At 42.1% G+C, this 16,578-nt stretch overlaps 2 protein-coding genes across 2 annotated transcripts in view; one reads left to right on the top strand and one right to left on the bottom strand.

Moving 5' to 3' along the window:
- The first annotated feature begins 527 nt into the window (after positions 1–527).
- Positions 528–1,654, top strand: ss18l2 (ss18, like 2). Its single transcript, XM_083900803.1, has 4 exons — positions 528–641; positions 1,076–1,152; positions 1,260–1,350; positions 1,473–1,654. Exons 1-4 carry the CDS (start codon positions 573–575, stop codon positions 1,536–1,538), a joined length of 303 nt encoding a protein of 100 aa, XP_083756929.1. The 5' UTR covers positions 528–572; the 3' UTR covers positions 1,539–1,654.
- A 114-nt stretch (positions 1,655–1,768) lies between these two features.
- The window catches only part of garre1 (granule associated Rac and RHOG effector 1), a 33,471-nt gene continuing 18,661 nt past the window's right edge, over positions 1,769–16,578 (bottom strand). The window contains exons 3-14 of the mRNA XM_083900875.1: positions 12,717–12,929; positions 11,892–12,032; positions 11,639–11,734; positions 11,271–11,432; positions 10,835–10,993; positions 9,005–9,102; positions 8,238–8,363; positions 6,653–7,749; positions 5,551–5,716; positions 4,912–5,049; positions 4,749–4,824; positions 1,769–3,936 (exon numbers count right to left, since the gene is read on the bottom strand). Coding sequence (XP_083757001.1) covers positions 3,568–3,936; positions 4,749–4,824; positions 4,912–5,049; positions 5,551–5,716; positions 6,653–7,749; positions 8,238–8,363; positions 9,005–9,102; positions 10,835–10,993; positions 11,271–11,432; positions 11,639–11,734; positions 11,892–12,032; positions 12,717–12,929 — 2,841 coding nt within the window. The 3' untranslated portion in view covers positions 1,769–3,567. The remainder of the gene's footprint in view (positions 3,937–4,748; positions 4,825–4,911; positions 5,050–5,550; positions 5,717–6,652; positions 7,750–8,237; positions 8,364–9,004; positions 9,103–10,834; positions 10,994–11,270; positions 11,433–11,638; positions 11,735–11,891; positions 12,033–12,716; positions 12,930–16,578) is intronic.

Genomic DNA, 16,578 nt, shown 5'->3' on the forward strand with positions numbered 1-16,578 from the left:
TTTTTACTATTGCTTATTAGTTAGCTTATTTATTAGTTGATGAACCTGGGGAGATAAAGTATGAACAGAAACATGATGCTCCACAGCACTAACACTAAAAACAATACAATTGTTTGCATTGTATCATTTGAATCCCACTTTACTAAAACAAAGCAGAGAATTCTTACATGTGAGCGTTTCTTGTACTAAAACATGTCTTCTGTGTAAAAACAAATGACAGTGATGGAATATTTACATTAAGTCAAAATAGGGCATTTACAAATGTATTTTTGATGATGGCATTGGAATAAAAAGTAGTATCTAACCACTGTCTCTTTGTGGTGAATACAGGCGACAAAGTGTGGTCACTTCAACAATTTTAATGAGTCAAAACACTGTTTTTTTCCTCAAATCAGCAGTTCAACGAAAACGAAAAAGAATAACGGTCAGTATGGCTGAGAGTCCGTGACTCTCCGGAAGGGGGCGGTAGCGCAGCAAGTACGACGCATCTGACCGGACCAAGACGAAGAAGACGGGAAAAGGAAGTGGGGTTTGTTTTGTTTTCCGTGACAAACAAGTGCAAATCCAAAGTAATGTCGATCGTTTTTGTGCCAAAGAAACTACGAGGAAAAGCGAAAATCAACCAAGAAACTATACAGAGGGTGAGAAGTCAACCGATAGTGCTAAAGAAGTAGATAACTAGCTGTTAGCAGTTTTTATACAGTCTGTGGCTGTAAAAATGTGCTGCGAGTGCTCTCTTCTAGCGACACCACACTGTCCATTCTGGTCCGTTCTGGTTCATTCTGGTTAGCAGAACACACAAGCTTTATTTTATAGTGCTAGTAAAAGAACCCGCTTTTAACAACAATAAACCAAATTAACAAAGCTGAAGAGTATATAATCCGCACAGACTGTGTGACTCAGTGACTCTGTGTTATGAATTGCTTTCCGCCAAAATTGCTTAGCCGGATATTGTTAATGGAACACAAATTATTTGTGTTTTTCAATGTTTTTAAACGAATCAAACATCCTATGACACGACGACAGGTTTGTTTTCCTCTAAAATAGATTACCTTGTTTGTCTCTTCGGTTGCAGTTACTCGATGAAAACGACCAGTTGATAAGATGCATCACTGAGTACATGCAGAAAGGTCGAGCAGTGGAGTGTGTACAGTTAAGTATCCACGACAAATCCAGTCATTCTTTCAAGCCTGCAGCTCGTTACCCTGTTAACGTTGTGTTGTTCTAACACGGCTCCTCTTCTTCTTCTTTCCTGACAGATACCAACAGATCTTGCACCGCAACATCGTCTATTTGGCCAACATAGCTGACGCCAGTCCGGACAACATGCCTGCTGCTGCTGCCTCATATGTAAAGACAGACCACACAATGTTTAAGGACGTTTGATCGTCCTTTTCTGTTTGATTAAGTTGAATGTGTCCAGTAAATCATCAGCCTCATCATTCCTCACCCTCTGTTATTGTGTTTTTCAGCCCACATCTAGTGAAAGTTCAGCCTCCACATCAGCGGTGACTCAAGCTGGACCCTCATCATCATGATGAAGACATCCACTCTGTACAGTATAGGTTATTACAAAGTAAACTCTGTTATGTGATCAAATTATAAATATTTTTGTACTCTTTGAAATGTAAAACATGTATTTAATTTGTTTATCATCGTCATCTGAACAATAAAGTATGGGAAATCCCAGCTACGTGAAATGTTATTTGAGTGAGTGACTTCTGAACAATACTTCACAGATAACGGTTTGAATTGCTAGTAATTTTTATTCATTTTTTGCTTTGCTGGTACACTTGGAAAGATTCAGTTGCCAGCTCAAGAGAACAATAAGCAACATAAGCCAAGCAGCCCCCCTTCATATCTTCTATCAGGGCAACATGTTTTTATTATTCCTTTTTTTTTTTTCCTTTTTCTTTTTTAAATCTTTTATAGAAGCCACTAGTAAACCATATGACACAGCTGAGAAGCTAACAGTTACAGTCCAAGGTCTGTAATGATGTCTTTAAAAAAGGCTGCAACAGTTAGAGGGAGATAACACAGACAGAAAGCAACAAACCCTATATCTTGATTGTGCAAAGCACATTAACTATAAAAAGATATATATTTATATGTATATACAGCAAACAATTCTCTGTAAACATGTTAAGTATGTTAGTTTTCTGAAAACATGGTGTCATTTCATAAATACAGGCAACATTGGCATCCGCAAACATCACAAAAAGATAACATTCTGGGCTCGTAAATGCAGCCCATTGCCATAGAAACCAAAGAAACAAGGGCTCGAAAAACACCCTCATCACACACTGGTTTAGTGTTGAGCATGGCATATTTGGTAACCTTTATAGATCGATGGTGTAGTTCAACTCTGTAGGAAAAAAATGTGCTTTTTTTCACATATTGGGAGGTGGAAAATAATGTTTCATGTAAAATGGCTACAAGAATACTAACATACAGTAATGGTATAACATGTAAGAAAATACAAAAATAAGATTAATACTGTCAATAATTGTACAAGAAAAATATCGTATTATTAAACAGAAGAGGAAAAAAAAGTTAGGTTCATGGGAATTAGTGTCAATCTGAAGCAATCAACTGCCAATTAGAAGAGGAGGAAATGAACAGGTGTGAAGACGCTCCCTAATGATCTCGGCCAGTAAGGGCGTGGAACTTCACCGTTTTATCGATAATCTCCCGTCTGTTTCTTCAGCACCATTCATCTTCTCGGCAACGCTTTGGTTGGAAATTATATCCTGCAAGTGCTATCAATACCAACATGGCACATAATTACTGCTATAACTCTAAACTCTGGTCAGTTGTTGAAGAAAGAAAAAAAAAAGTAGTGTATTCCTTTCAAACGACGACACCTCCGCAGTGACTTACTATATTTTTTTTTATGCTGAGCCTGCTCAAAGCCTCTTAATAAAAAGAACTAAATATTTATATTTCAACTTCAGTATTTTACAAGCTATGAAACAGTAGATGGTAGCTGTATTCTGAGTCATCTTACGCGAGATTTGGCAGTCACAGCTATTGTAGACACAGTATATTCATTACGGGGCAAAATGAGAGCATTTCAAGCCCCTGCCCCTCGTAATCCCCTCTCTCTCACACACACACACACACACAAACACGCACTCTCACACACACTCACACACACACACACACGTTCAGCTGCAGAAGCAAGTGGGTGACGGCCATGCATGTATCCCGCTCTTGTCTGAGGAGACGCCGGCTCAACAAACAGAGAAAAGATCACCAGACTAACTGCTGCCAGTGTGACACATGCACCTTTCCCAGTAAAAGCATGGCAGTTGGAAAAACTTCAAAATACCTCTCTTTTTTTCCTTTTTCTTTTTTTTTCAAATGGGGGGGGGGGGGATGTTTGATGTGGAAAAATACAGATAGAAAAAATGTTAAGCCAGTGTGTTTACTTAAATTTGCCTCTGAGGCTTTGAAATCTTCCAATTCAGTGGGTGTCGAGTGTGAAGGCTGCAGCTTGGCCCACTCAGTGGCTCATTGAACAGGAGCTACAGGTCGTTCCATGGCACTTAACCGTCAATAGATTGGTCAGTACTGGTGAAGGTAGGAGGGCCTGTGCTCGTGTTTGAGGGGGAAGGATTTAAAGCCCTTAGTCATGGGTTTGTGTTGTTGCTGCTGCTGCTGCTGCTGCTGCTGCTGCTGTTGTTGCTGTTGCTGTTGCTGCTGGGTGAAGGGAAAACCAGAGGAGATGCCAGTGGAGGGGGAACAGTCGCTGGCAGTGGACCACACGGGCGACTGCAGCATCTGCATGGAGTCGCTCCACTGGGAGGATGGGGGGATGTTCATCTGGTACAAGGAAGAGCTGGGATTGGGCATGGTGTTTGTGTTGGTGTGTGCGTGGGTGTGGGTGGAGTGCTGCCACGGTGCTTTGGGAGGCCAGGTTTTTGTTTTGCTGTCCTGTGGAGCACAGCACAAATTTAACACCTAAGTTAGAAATGCAAAGTTAAAACCGACTATTTAACTGCTATTTTAAAATATACATCTCTTCTCTGAAACCTGATGGAAAATCAAAACATATATTCAAATGTTTAACTGTTTTGAGTTGAAATTAGTATTTATATGGCATCAGTGTATAAAGTGTATATATATATCTTACAAAACATTTTGTAAGATATATCACAATTAACTTTACCGATCAATTCAAAGACTAATCGTCTAACATCAGTTTCAGATCGCATGTACATGTGGCATGGCCCCTAAGGGTCTATATCGAACCCTAGTTCGTTTCCTCAGAGAGTCACCGAAGAAGCGAACTCTGGGCTGCCTAAAAGCACCCAGGGCATTGTGGGTAAACACAACCAAAACATACATGTGTGCATAACAGCCGGGAGACATAGCTGAGTCCATTGTTGCAGCATACATGTGTCGTATGTTTGCATACAACAAACAAACTAAAAAACAACAAGACCAACAGGATTGGACGCAACTCCATGTTTTGCTCTTATGTGGCAGAAACAGAAGTTGTCCTGCATTAACCAACAGAGGAGCGAGTTTTCTTGTTCATTGTTTGTCTGGGTGTGAAAGCAAACTCAGAACGGCTGAGTGTTGCAACCCCCAATCGAAGAAAAGCTTCATGAAAAAGGACTAAGAACATAAAGTAAATCCATACGGGATAACAACCCGGAGATACAATAGATCCAGAAATATAACTTCCCAGATGTTCGACAATCTCAAAATAAAATACATCTAAAAAGGGCTGGTATTCTTACCTGGCTATCATCACTGGTGTGATGAAGTGGTGGTGAGGGCAGAGTGCACACCTCCGGTTCACCACAGCTGTGTTTTCTGAGAACAGAGAAATTCACACTTCATGTGACACCTTGATCAATGCTCACAAAAAACAGGAAAAGTGTATTTGAGTGCGGGACTTACCTCCTTTGTTTCACTGCTGCTACGAGATCTGGCCCAGAAAACATGGAGAACAGACTGTCACCGTTGGCTGAGGACGTCTCGTCGCTGGAGCTCGCGGAGTCGCCCTGATTGGCCGACCAGCTGCTGTTCATGGCCTCACTAATGGAATAAAAACAGTGGAGGAGGAAGGAAGCTTTGTGTCTATTACACCGTTAAAATGTATTAACTAAATAGGAAATTAAAATTGCTTTGTAGCCCAAATCCTTGGAAATCTTCTCCCTAAAATCATTTGATTCAACACCAAGTGTGTGCGATCCAGCGTCTTGACTGGATCGTCTAATCTGTGCTTTTTCAAAACACTGAAAATCACTTACACGTTTTTTGTTGCGTCTGTGGTCTCCCACGTTTTTAAAAATTCAAGTCATATTTGATAAGATCTTATTGATTAGATCTCAAATAAACTAGACCATATGATTAATGCTTATGTCCCATTTGACTTTTTTCCCCACTACCTTTTTTACTGAGACCTGAAAATGTATTTATATATAAAATATATAACAGGATCAGAGATTGTGTGTGTGTGTGCAAGATATATGCATATACAGTATAATTAAAAACATTCCCATTAAATGAGCTGTCACTGAGGAGCCATGTGCCTACCCTTCACTGTAATACTCAGGGTGGGACCAGGTCCTGTGCTGCTCATCAGGCATTGGCCAGTTGCTGCGTGTGTTGCTGGGGCGACGGATGTGCTGCACCTGCCGTTTCTGCTGCATGGCCTGACTGACGCCAGCGACGTATCGTGCAAACTCTGGGTCAGAGCCAACTGCACATGGAAAGGGAGGATAAACAAAGCGATGAGTTTTTTTCTGACACCCTCAGCGTTTCTCTTTTGGCTCCCTGGAGCACAATCCGTTAAGCCAGACTGTCGACCATAGCAGAAAAATCACAATAGCTTGTAAGTCACCCGCGCACAATGGGCCTCGACTGTAATCAAAAGAGTCTGTCGCACCGTAAAAATAGAAAATGACACAGAATAAATGTGGCATTAGCCATCAAATGCAGGGGGAAAATAGCTGCCCCTGCTGTCTGTACTATATTAAACACAGAGCAATCTGTTTTCTGGATTCTGCCTGAATGATTACAAAAAAGTAAATAATAATAAATAAAAGTAAAAACTCTTTTGGCAGTGTGTCATTCTGTAAAACACTACAATAATTTACAGTCTGATGTTCAACATCAAAACTCCATGTTGTCTGTCAGTGTCTAATCGATTTAAGTCTGTATGCTGACCCAACTCACTGAGACTAATAACCTTAAAATGATGTCATAGTTGTTGTCGTAGCTAATTAGGTCAGCTGACTACCTAACTATACTGAATGACCAGGTTTTTCAGGCATAATCCAAGATGATACGTTTTGGATTGGCCTCCACGGAGTCCACACCTTAATCCCATTGACAATATTCAGAATGTGCTGCAGAACACAGCACTCCAACTCCATCATAAATACAAGATCTTTAGTGAAAAATCAATACAACTGTTATAATAATAGATTGAATTAGCTTATTGAAATGATAAACACATTGTAATCATAGCTAAAGGGGTTCAACAAAGTGTATGACTTTTTTTTTGTCCAGGCAATAAATATTAATAGTTCCATATAAAGCAAAGACACAGATTTCATCTATGCACGCATTTCTTCCCACCTTAACCTAATTTCATACAATTTCGTTCCAACCACTCTGTGAACATGTATCTCACCTGCTGGGTCAAATGGCAGTGTGTCGCCCAGGACACTCCCAAACACTCCTTCACTCTGGTCCCTGTTAGGCCAGGTGTTGTTGCGAGGCCCCTGTGGCTTCTGACCGAGCATCTCTGACATGACACTGTCCATGTAAGTGCTGACCAGACCCAGACTGTACAAGTCTGAGCTCAGATCTGGCAGTCCAGGAGATGCCCACTGCCCAATGGGACCCAGAGGTGACAGCCCTGCTGGGGGTCCTTGCGGTGCAGGTTGTTGCCCAGACGTGCCATGCCATTTGCTTGGAACTCTCTGCTGGGGCAAGACCTGTGGTGGAGTCTGCTGAGGAGGAAGCTGAGGAGGAGGTGGCTGCTGCTGACTGATGGGCTGCAGGAGGTGCTGGTAGTACTGTAGGGCCTGTGGGGAGGGCTGCTGAGGTGGTGGAGGAGGCGGCTGCTGTTGGGGTTGTTGCTGTGGAGGAGGTGGCTGCGGTTGCGGTTGAGGCTGCTGCTTCTGCACTAGTGGAGGCTGAGGCTGGGGCATCGTCTGAGCTGGAGGCTGCAGGGCACTGTGAGAGATCGACTGGGATGTTGGTGGAGGTCCACTCGGTGGCTTCAGCTCAGCCGGGTTTGCAGACGCTACAGAGTTTCTCCTCTTAACCAGGGGCGATGCCTGCTGAGATTTACCCATGTTAAATCCTGAGAGAAAGTCGATGACGTCCTGCATCTCTTGGTCAGTGGGCAAGTTCATGCCCTGGTCCTCAGACAGTAAGCCGTTGGCCAGCTGGCCTTGCAGTATGGGGTCAGTGGCGCAGGACAGGCTTCCCATTTGCAGGATACTCTGGAGCCTCCCATCACTATGGCCCAGGCTCTTGGTCTTTTCCTCAGAGCTACTCGCTGTTAGCATGCTGCGAGACGGGGTGCTGGGGATGGAGTAACTGCCGCCACTATTCAAGCTGGATGAGACCTTCTTGGTGAACTTGGAAGTCAGCTTGGATATTGTTTTGGGCAATCCGCTAGAGGACTTGGTGCTGGTGCCTGGAGGCAGGTCCACATGGCCGCCATAGTCTGGAATCTCCCGCTGCAGCTGCATCTGAATAGTGGGTAAGGCCTGCTCCCTTTTGGGGCAGAGAAAGACAAACAATTCACTTTTATTACCATTTTGCAGGTTATTTTGTATACATCTCCACTTGGGCAGAAGGCAGCATTTCCATTTTCTAGTTGGACTGTAAAATGACAGGATTGAATATTTAGCATTTGAACTTTTAAAGGTCTTACTTGTTGCATATGTGCCAGAGTATGACCGACAGATTCACGCCAGACTGTACTTACTGTTTAATATTTTTGATGCTACACAACTCTTAATATAGATGAGAAGGAAGAACATTTGCTTTAACGGAGAGGACAATAAGACCAAAACAAATGCAGGTAATCCGTGCATAAGTTTAACCAAGCAATAGTGCACCCGGGTAGACGATGCTTAAGGCTCACATTTGAAGAAGAAACATCTACATAGATCACCTGTGGTGGGAGATACCAGGAAAAACTACAGTGAACTACCTGTGAAAGTCAAGTGGCTATTTGCTGTTACTTAACAGTCACTTACTTTCCCTCTTTCCACCTGTTGATGTCAAACACAGCTGTGTAGAGCATGTCAACAAGACCAAGAGTCTTCTCTGGGTCCAAGCTCCGCTGCAACAAGGACATGGTCGCTGGGTCCTCTTTCAGACACCTGAACATGTACACACACACGAAATGAAATTAACTATAGTTCAGACACAAAAGCTCTTTTGAAGAAACACATTTCCCTTTTCTCACATCATACCAGATTCACTGTTATCAAGATCTATTAGTGCTAATGGAAGAACTTAACAAAGGCCAAAGGTATAATGTGGTTTATAGGAATTTGTCAGTGAGGCATTTCCTCACCAACCTTCTGAAGTCTCTATAAACCACCTATGAGTTGATATAAAATGTCAATTAAAACATCTATTTGCTAACAATACCAATCAACTGTATTAAATTTATGAAAACTCAGAGCAATGTTTCACCTGGCCTGAACTTAACATCACCTGATAATATTTTTACTTGGAGTAACCGTCTTGAGCACCGGCTATGACTTGCAGCACAGAGGAAATGGCCTTATCCCAACATTTCAATTTCAAGATTGTTACAAGATTGTAACTTGAAACTGTACAGGTATAAATTATCCAATCCCTTATCTTTCAGATCAGAAATATCAGTTACAACTTTTCAACATGTTTTATTAAGATTATTATTTTAGCTCTTTCTAGCCAAGAAAAATAGAACTATGCTTAGCTGTCATCCACCTACTGGAGGAATGTATAAAAGTGAGATCCTTTATGTACTAACCATGTAGAAGGTACTTGGACGACCACTTTAGAGCCTTCCAGGGTGATCTGCGGAGCATAGGCCTCCTTGTTCTCGATCTGAGCAGTATCAACAACCACCTGTCGGGACGCACAAACAAATCTGCATCACAAGCAATTCCGCTTGTGCAAGCAACTCACAAATGTTTACAGCAGATTTAATGTGGACTACTATAGGGCATACATACAGGCACATTTTAAGAGACTCCATTTTAGAGCAAAAATGAATGTCCAGTGCTTTATTATATGTAAACGAGTCAGATTTAGCACTTTAAATATTTTGCACGCTTTTCACAGGTGTCTGGAATGAATCTTCCACCAAGCATGCAAGAATTCGTTCAAGGTAAAGAAAGTAAATACACCGACTCAACCAGCCAGTGACAACAAACAGGTGAGCCTTGCTGCCTGTTGCTAGTCAAATATATATTTGCAAGTTCTTTGAAAGTGGCCTTGGCTCCTCACGCAGCTGGGTCACAAAGAGGGAGGGAAGGTAGGAGGAGTCTATTTCCTGTATTGCAGGAAATTACCCTATTGTTATTGCAAAAGCAGGTGTATCCTTGGAAACCCTGGTCTTCCCATGTGAGAAAGCCTTCCACACACACACACACACACACACATTAAGTCTGTCATATATGACAAGGTCAGTGGGGGCAAAAAAAGATGAAAAGAGAAGGAACAGGCAGCAAAACAGACTGTGAAAGTCATGGTGGAGTTTCCAGTACGTAACAGATGTGGTGATTCTTACTGTGAGTGTTGGGTGAGGGTGGAAAGACATTAAAGAGGGAGGGGAAAGACTGGGTGGGTGTGGATGTGCATGACAGTGGCTGTACAAGTATTTACAGTATATGCATGTGTTTAAAAAAGTGTGGGGACAATACTCAGCGTGAGCGAGTGCAAATCTTTTGTACACATGGTGTGATCTATTTGTGGGCGACATGTGATGACAGACACCGATAAGGAATTAACACAAAGCACTCATCCATCATCCAGGGTTTGTTTTACAGTTAACACGGGCAGGCCGGACTGAGAAGGAACCCTCCCTAGTTTGACACACAAAAAAACAGGGCAGACCACACAGAGGAAATAAACACTGGTGCGTAAACACACTGGTGTTATAACTCTCAGGAGAGTCCTGCTGCTGACCTTTCCTCCCTGTAACCGACTCTTCTTTTCGACACAGATGAGCCCATCCTTCATCCAGGTGCCTCAGGGATGTTTACTCCCTTTTGTGTCTTCTCCGGTGTTTGTTTACACCTCTCGGCAAGCTCAAAGCAAGCTAGCAGATCTCCACATCTCAATTACAAATCTCGACACACAATGGGACGCAAGGTGCCAACAAGCCAGTAGATACACAAAGAGAAAGGATTCAGTAACTCCAGGAGAAGAGTCAGTGAAGAACAACAGGCCTGTTCATGTTGACATGCCACCCCTCGTCCATGGCTCTGCAGTATCAACTACACGACGAACAAACACTAAATGAGGATCAGGGAGAGTGTGTTGTTGTACACAACTGCTAATCTAAGTTCATCAGGAACAAACACCTTTTTTTTAAGAGACAGAACAACTGAGATTTCAACCACCTAAATAAAACGACAACTCTTGTTGACAGCTTTTTCAAATAAGTGAAACAAAAGAAAATCCAAGAAATCTGCACAGTAAGAGAAGTATTAACACCTTGCTTAATTTGATGTCTGTTTAAAGCAAGTTTAACCTTTAAGCCCAGGGTGAAGCATTGCTGTCTGCATGATCCTACAAAAGCACAAACAACACAACAGAACTGTAGTAACCCTTGGTTTAAAACATATCTACTCACCAGACCAGCCTGGGCAAACAACAGCTGGACAGCCGTCTTGCAGGCTCCTCTCCAACTGGATGGGCAGACATGGTTGAGGACCTCTGTGACTGGAGAGTCATCCCTGGGGGTCACTCCGTTCTGGCCCAGTGCCTCCTTAATGAGCTGCAGCATCGTGTGCTGAGGAGACAAAAGCACACAAAACATCTACAAATCAGTCCGTCATCAGTGTCTGCTGATGTTACACTGCAAGAAAACAAAAGACTCTAGTCCACACACATCTGTTAAGGTTATCTCTCAAAAATAAATAAAACAAAGTGTTTTTTTCAAGCAGCAGCTAAGAGAACAATGTGCTACAATAATGAAACCGGGGCGATTACAACCATGAGAGTAACTTTTCTGAAAATAACACTGTTATAAGGGGTACAGGACTGGTCAGTGGGGTCAGGGGTCGTACCGTTTTCAGTTTGAGGTTTTCAGCCGCTGACTCGTTGAAGGATACTCCTTTGAGGAAATGTGAACCGATCTGCACAGGGATTGTGGGAAGCTCACACTGGATCGGCTGGGAGGTGGTCTGTATCCTCCCTGCCTGCTGGGCCTCCGCGTCACTGCAGCAGCCCTGTCCACGTGCACATATAAAAACACATACGTATGTAAACATATACACAACAGCACCAAATAGATGAAGGAACACAGAAGATACGTATAACTGTTTAAGTCACAAATATACTGGACTATTTTGAGTTAAAATTACAAAATGAGTGACAGTTAAATCAGTGAGTCTCACATTATTACATCAATATTTCTTTTAGCCAGTGACCTCACCTGTAAGGCTTCCTCCACAGCTTTGGGGCTAAGATGAAAGCCGGCCTTTAGCGCATACTCACTATGGCCCAGGCTCTCAAGTGCTGCTTTGTAGGCCTGGAGATAAGGAAAAAAAGTTACTGAGAGTTTATAAATGCTATAAGCCAGCTCATTGAATTATTCCAATAAAATTGCCATGTTAAGTTTAATCTTTAAGCCCCCAGATTAACAGCAACTCCATTTCCCTGCGATGGTGACTTGGGTGATACTGTACCTGTAAAGCATTGTCAATTTTCATGTTGAGCTCTTTCAGCTGGTGCTCAGGGATGGTGGTATTGTTGGAGCAGAAGAGCTGCTGAACCTGGATGCCTGCCAGGCAGCCGTCCCGGCCCCTCTCCCTAAGCCTCGTCGTAGCCTGAGGAAACGGCACACAACAGTGTACTGGGTCACATCCGACAGCAGAAACATCTACTCAACTACAGCATAAGCTCACAGAGAGAGAAGAAAAAAATATGCAGGAATGTGTGGATTTTATGACAAAGTCAGATGTCCAACATCACAATAAAAATATTGTTTATATGAACAACATTCATATACAGTGTTGTTAAAAAAAATAACATAAGTTAACATAAGTTATGTTTAGACTAAATAGATGCTAAACTTTGGGAAATAATATGTATTAGATGCTTAAAAATGCATGTGTAGCTTCGAAAACAGAATCCTGGCCACCTCCCTCTGTCCAAACAACCCCCAGCACATTCTAGCAGGATCTATGCAGCACAGCTCTTTGCAGGGCTAACACTCCACATGCCATGGCTTAACAGGTCAATCTACCCACTATTCTCCTCATTGTACAGAAAGCATGGGTCAGAGGAACTAACACTAGACAGGGGTTGAGGTTAGAGAGGTGCAGAACATAGCAATGCAGATTCATAGACAAACTGCAACCAAAAAGTGAGGAAATTGAGACTGAAACTCAACCTTGGCTGGCATTCTTCAAGAATGGAACATGACGGCTGTTTATCTTGCAAAAAAAACACAAACCCAATTTTTCCAAGACCTAGACCAGGAAGTCCTGGGGTGCCCTGTGACTGCATACCTCAGCTGCACCTTTCCATGAGCGGGAGGCTTCCTCCAGCTCTGTGAGGGGCCCGAGGTCAGAGCTTTGGGAGCGGGTGTTGGCACAACGTTCCTGGGCCTGGGCAAGCGCCTCTGCTAGGCAGGACTGAGCCACAGGTTGGACCTTCTGCAAAGCCTGTGATAGAAACTGGAAGTGGACCTGCATCACGGTGAGGAAGCACCGACCCAGTACCTGGAAAGATACAACAGAAGTGATAAACATACACACAATCCGATTTGATGCTGCACACAGGCCTCAGACAGTCAGAAATGTATCATCTCTCCTGGACACAACAGCTTATCAGAAACAAGACATTGAACAGAGCGAGTTAAAATACAACATGACTCAACTGAAGTTGGTCAACTTAGCTATTCCACACACCGACTCTTTTAGATCAAGCAAGACTCAGCTTCCTACAAACTAACTACATCAGAGCTAATTTTATCGGGGGAAATTCTCCACTCCCCCAAAAAAACAAAAAAAACAATTAACTGCAGCACATAAGAGATACTGAAAGTAATAGTGTAGGGTTCCCAGCGTGTTGAGGTAACAGGGCACAATCCCAAAAACATGAATCTCTTCATTTAAAATGATTTACCACCGTTGAAATAGTCATACACACAAAAATATACACAATAAATTACCTCGACACACACACTATGCGACATCTGAGCTGAATGCCCATGTGTGTACGTGTGTGTCCGTGTGTGGGGGGGAGACAGAGAATAGCAGTACTTATGGGCCTTATATATTCTAATAACATCTCTGGAGAATAGCCAAGGCTTAGAGGCCGTTTGTTGACCAGTTAGCAAAATAAGAGAAACAGGACACCACAGGGTCCACCATGGTCACATGGTCACAGGGGTTTCTTTTTCAGGTACCTGCTGAAAATATCTCAGGGGGGAGGCTGAGGTGTAAAGACAGAAACATGGTGCTGCTCTCTGACGGCAGACACGAACAACTGGACACAGCTACTTTCATTTGTCAACTGTACAGCTCCCGGAAATCATGAGTCAAGAATAAAAACACCTTAGCAAATACCAAACACCATTTATATATCCAACTGCTTAAAGTTTTAATAGCAAACAAATCAGGCCATGAGGGTAAAGCCATTAACCTCTTAGGAACGCCAGAACCAGGACGTTGTAATTTAAATTATTGTTTTATTTGTTTTATCATGCCAACTGGATTTAGTGTGAATGGCTGACAAATTACTATTTTTACTGGAGGTACACAAGCCATTAAACGGACTAATCTAATTTTGGATAGTCATAGTGAGCTCTTGGTTTAGAGACATACTACATACAGTAACTGCAACATTATGCACTTCTGGCTGAGAACACACATTACCTTTTCTGTATCAGCCAGAAAACAATAGGACAAGACAATAGGTTGATCTTTTAAATATCAGCCATGAACAGAATAAAGGAAACCCTGTGTGTGCATGGCAACTTTACGAAGTCCCAAAATTAAAAAGACTTGAAGAGGGAATACCACTGGACATCAAAATAATTTAAAGTCTCGTGCTGGTGCACAATTGTCCTGAAGTGGAAAACTTTGCTCTATTGTACCCTCAAGTTATTTCTACATTTTGCTACAGTTTGTTTTATTGTGTACAACTGTTGCCTTTACTTTGTCAGGAGAGCCAAGAAGTTACTAACTGTATACTATACATCTCCAATGTGATTATATAAATAAACAAGTCCGCTGAGTCACTGTCCTCTGTGGATATATAAAAGCTGTATAGCAGCCATGTCAAGGCTAAACTATGAGGATATTTTTTCTCTTCCCAAAGAGTGTCTTGACCTTTCCCAAAACCCAGAGGGTCACAGGATCAACACCCAAAGCCTTTGTCCTGGATTAGTCAACATGATGACGTGCAAAAACTCTGCTTGAGTTGCGAGTATCTTTGTCTTGGAAAGACATGCAAAATTAAAAAATAAAAGTAAAAAGCCTCTTAATTGATTCTGAACCAAATACTGTTTCCTTTTTTTTTATTATTTCAGCTCCTTTTAAATGTGTTTGTTGATGAAGAAACATGACTAAGTTTACAGGTCAGCACTGGGAGATTGTACATGCTTATTCAGAACATGCCTCGTAGGCATAAGCATGAAGGACAGCCGAGAATGCCATTGGGACGACATCAACTTTGATCCAAAAGTTTTTGCTATTCATGCTCTGGAGAGCATAAATGTCAGACCAAACAATGCAGCCAATTTTAACGCAATATCTCAATATGCTTTACAAAGTTCAAAAAAGAAAATCCTGCATCTGCTTCAAATTTTAATGTGATTATGTCATACTCGAGTACTCGACCTCATCATTTTATGGAAATCAGCTCTGTAGATTTTGAGAAATCCTGCTGAGAGTCCGACAAACAAACAAATAAAACTATTGAAAACATAACCACCTTGGCAGAGGGGGAAAAATGTTGGCTTTTGGTGAATATAATAATCTCCTGCATCTGTTAAAATATCTCAGCCATACCAAGTAAAATGCTCTGAAATAGAGTATGTTGTGATTTGGCACTATACAAAAAATGCTTATTTGATTTTGACCGTCAATCTGTCCAGCATGCCCTGCGCCTTTCGCCCTACATCAGCTAGGATTGGCACCAGCAACTCCATAACGCTCAAGTGGAGGATTAAGTGGTACAGTTGCAGGTGAGTGCGTCTATGGATGGACGGATGGATAGTTTGACCTGCTGGTAGAACTAGATCAAGTCAGGATCAAAACACTGACTGTAATCAATGCTCTTGGGAGATTTTGAGAGTTCATGGCAAATTCCATGGTAATCCAGGAGATAGTCCTCAAGGTATTTCACTCTGAACCTCAAATGGAAGGTAGAACACGGAAAAATACGTTTCTTTAGGTCAGTGGGATTTATCCTTTGGAGAGTGGATGAATATTACTAAATCAAGATGGCTGCACAAGCAAGCTCCGACATCTACCTAAAATGGGCTTTAAGTCACTTTAAAAAGGTCAATACATTGCCAGTAGTTCTGCTTTGTGGTCAGGGGTTTTTCACGCCTGCCTCACCCATGCGTGAATTGTGACATCACTGACATGCCAGAGACAAAACAACCCTACTACAACTTACTGTGGTCTCTCTTGAAATCAATTGGCTAACACCCGCATCGTAAGTTCCCACTGATGCCAATCGAAGCTGGAGCTGATAAAAACCCACACGCATTGCAGAGTCATCTGACCGGAGCGTAAATACCGAATATTTAACAAATTCCAACTGACAGAAAACCTAGGGATTAAATTGGTGCCACATTTAGTATATTACTTGGGGTTTTTTTTAAGTTGAAGAAATAGAAAGGATTGTTTTTATCCATGTGGAAAGATTAGTTCTAAGTCTGTTTGTGGCACTGAGTTGAGTTTTATTTACTTTTCACATCAAATATTAAAAAAATATTGACCAGAAGAGCCAAACTTGTCACTAAGTATTAACTGCCTTTTCCTTAACCTCATCTTAGTTTACTCTGAGATGTGATAAACACTGGCTCAAATCCAGGCTGTGCAAGATGATAAATTCCTGCTCCTTCTGTTGAACAACTAATTGCTATCATTCAAGGGGGGTTGTTTCTAATAGATGACGGAAGACTGATAAATAAGCTGAGATGCAACATGCACAGTGGAATATTGCCAACTTATTATAATCATGATGTGTGGTAAATCCTAATGATGATAGTAACATAGAATGAACACAAGCCAACAATGAGATCGAATAACACCCCAGAATGTTACAAAGTACTCAAACAAATGGGAGGGGGGGACAAGGACATGGCTGCAGCACGAGATAATGGATAACACATGTGATTGGCTGTGCAGTATC

The sequence above is a fragment of the Microchirus variegatus genome (genome assembly GCF_963457635.1).
Source record: "Microchirus variegatus genome assembly, chromosome: 14".
Taxonomy (NCBI): Eukaryota; Metazoa; Chordata; class Actinopteri; order Pleuronectiformes; family Soleidae; genus Microchirus; species Microchirus variegatus.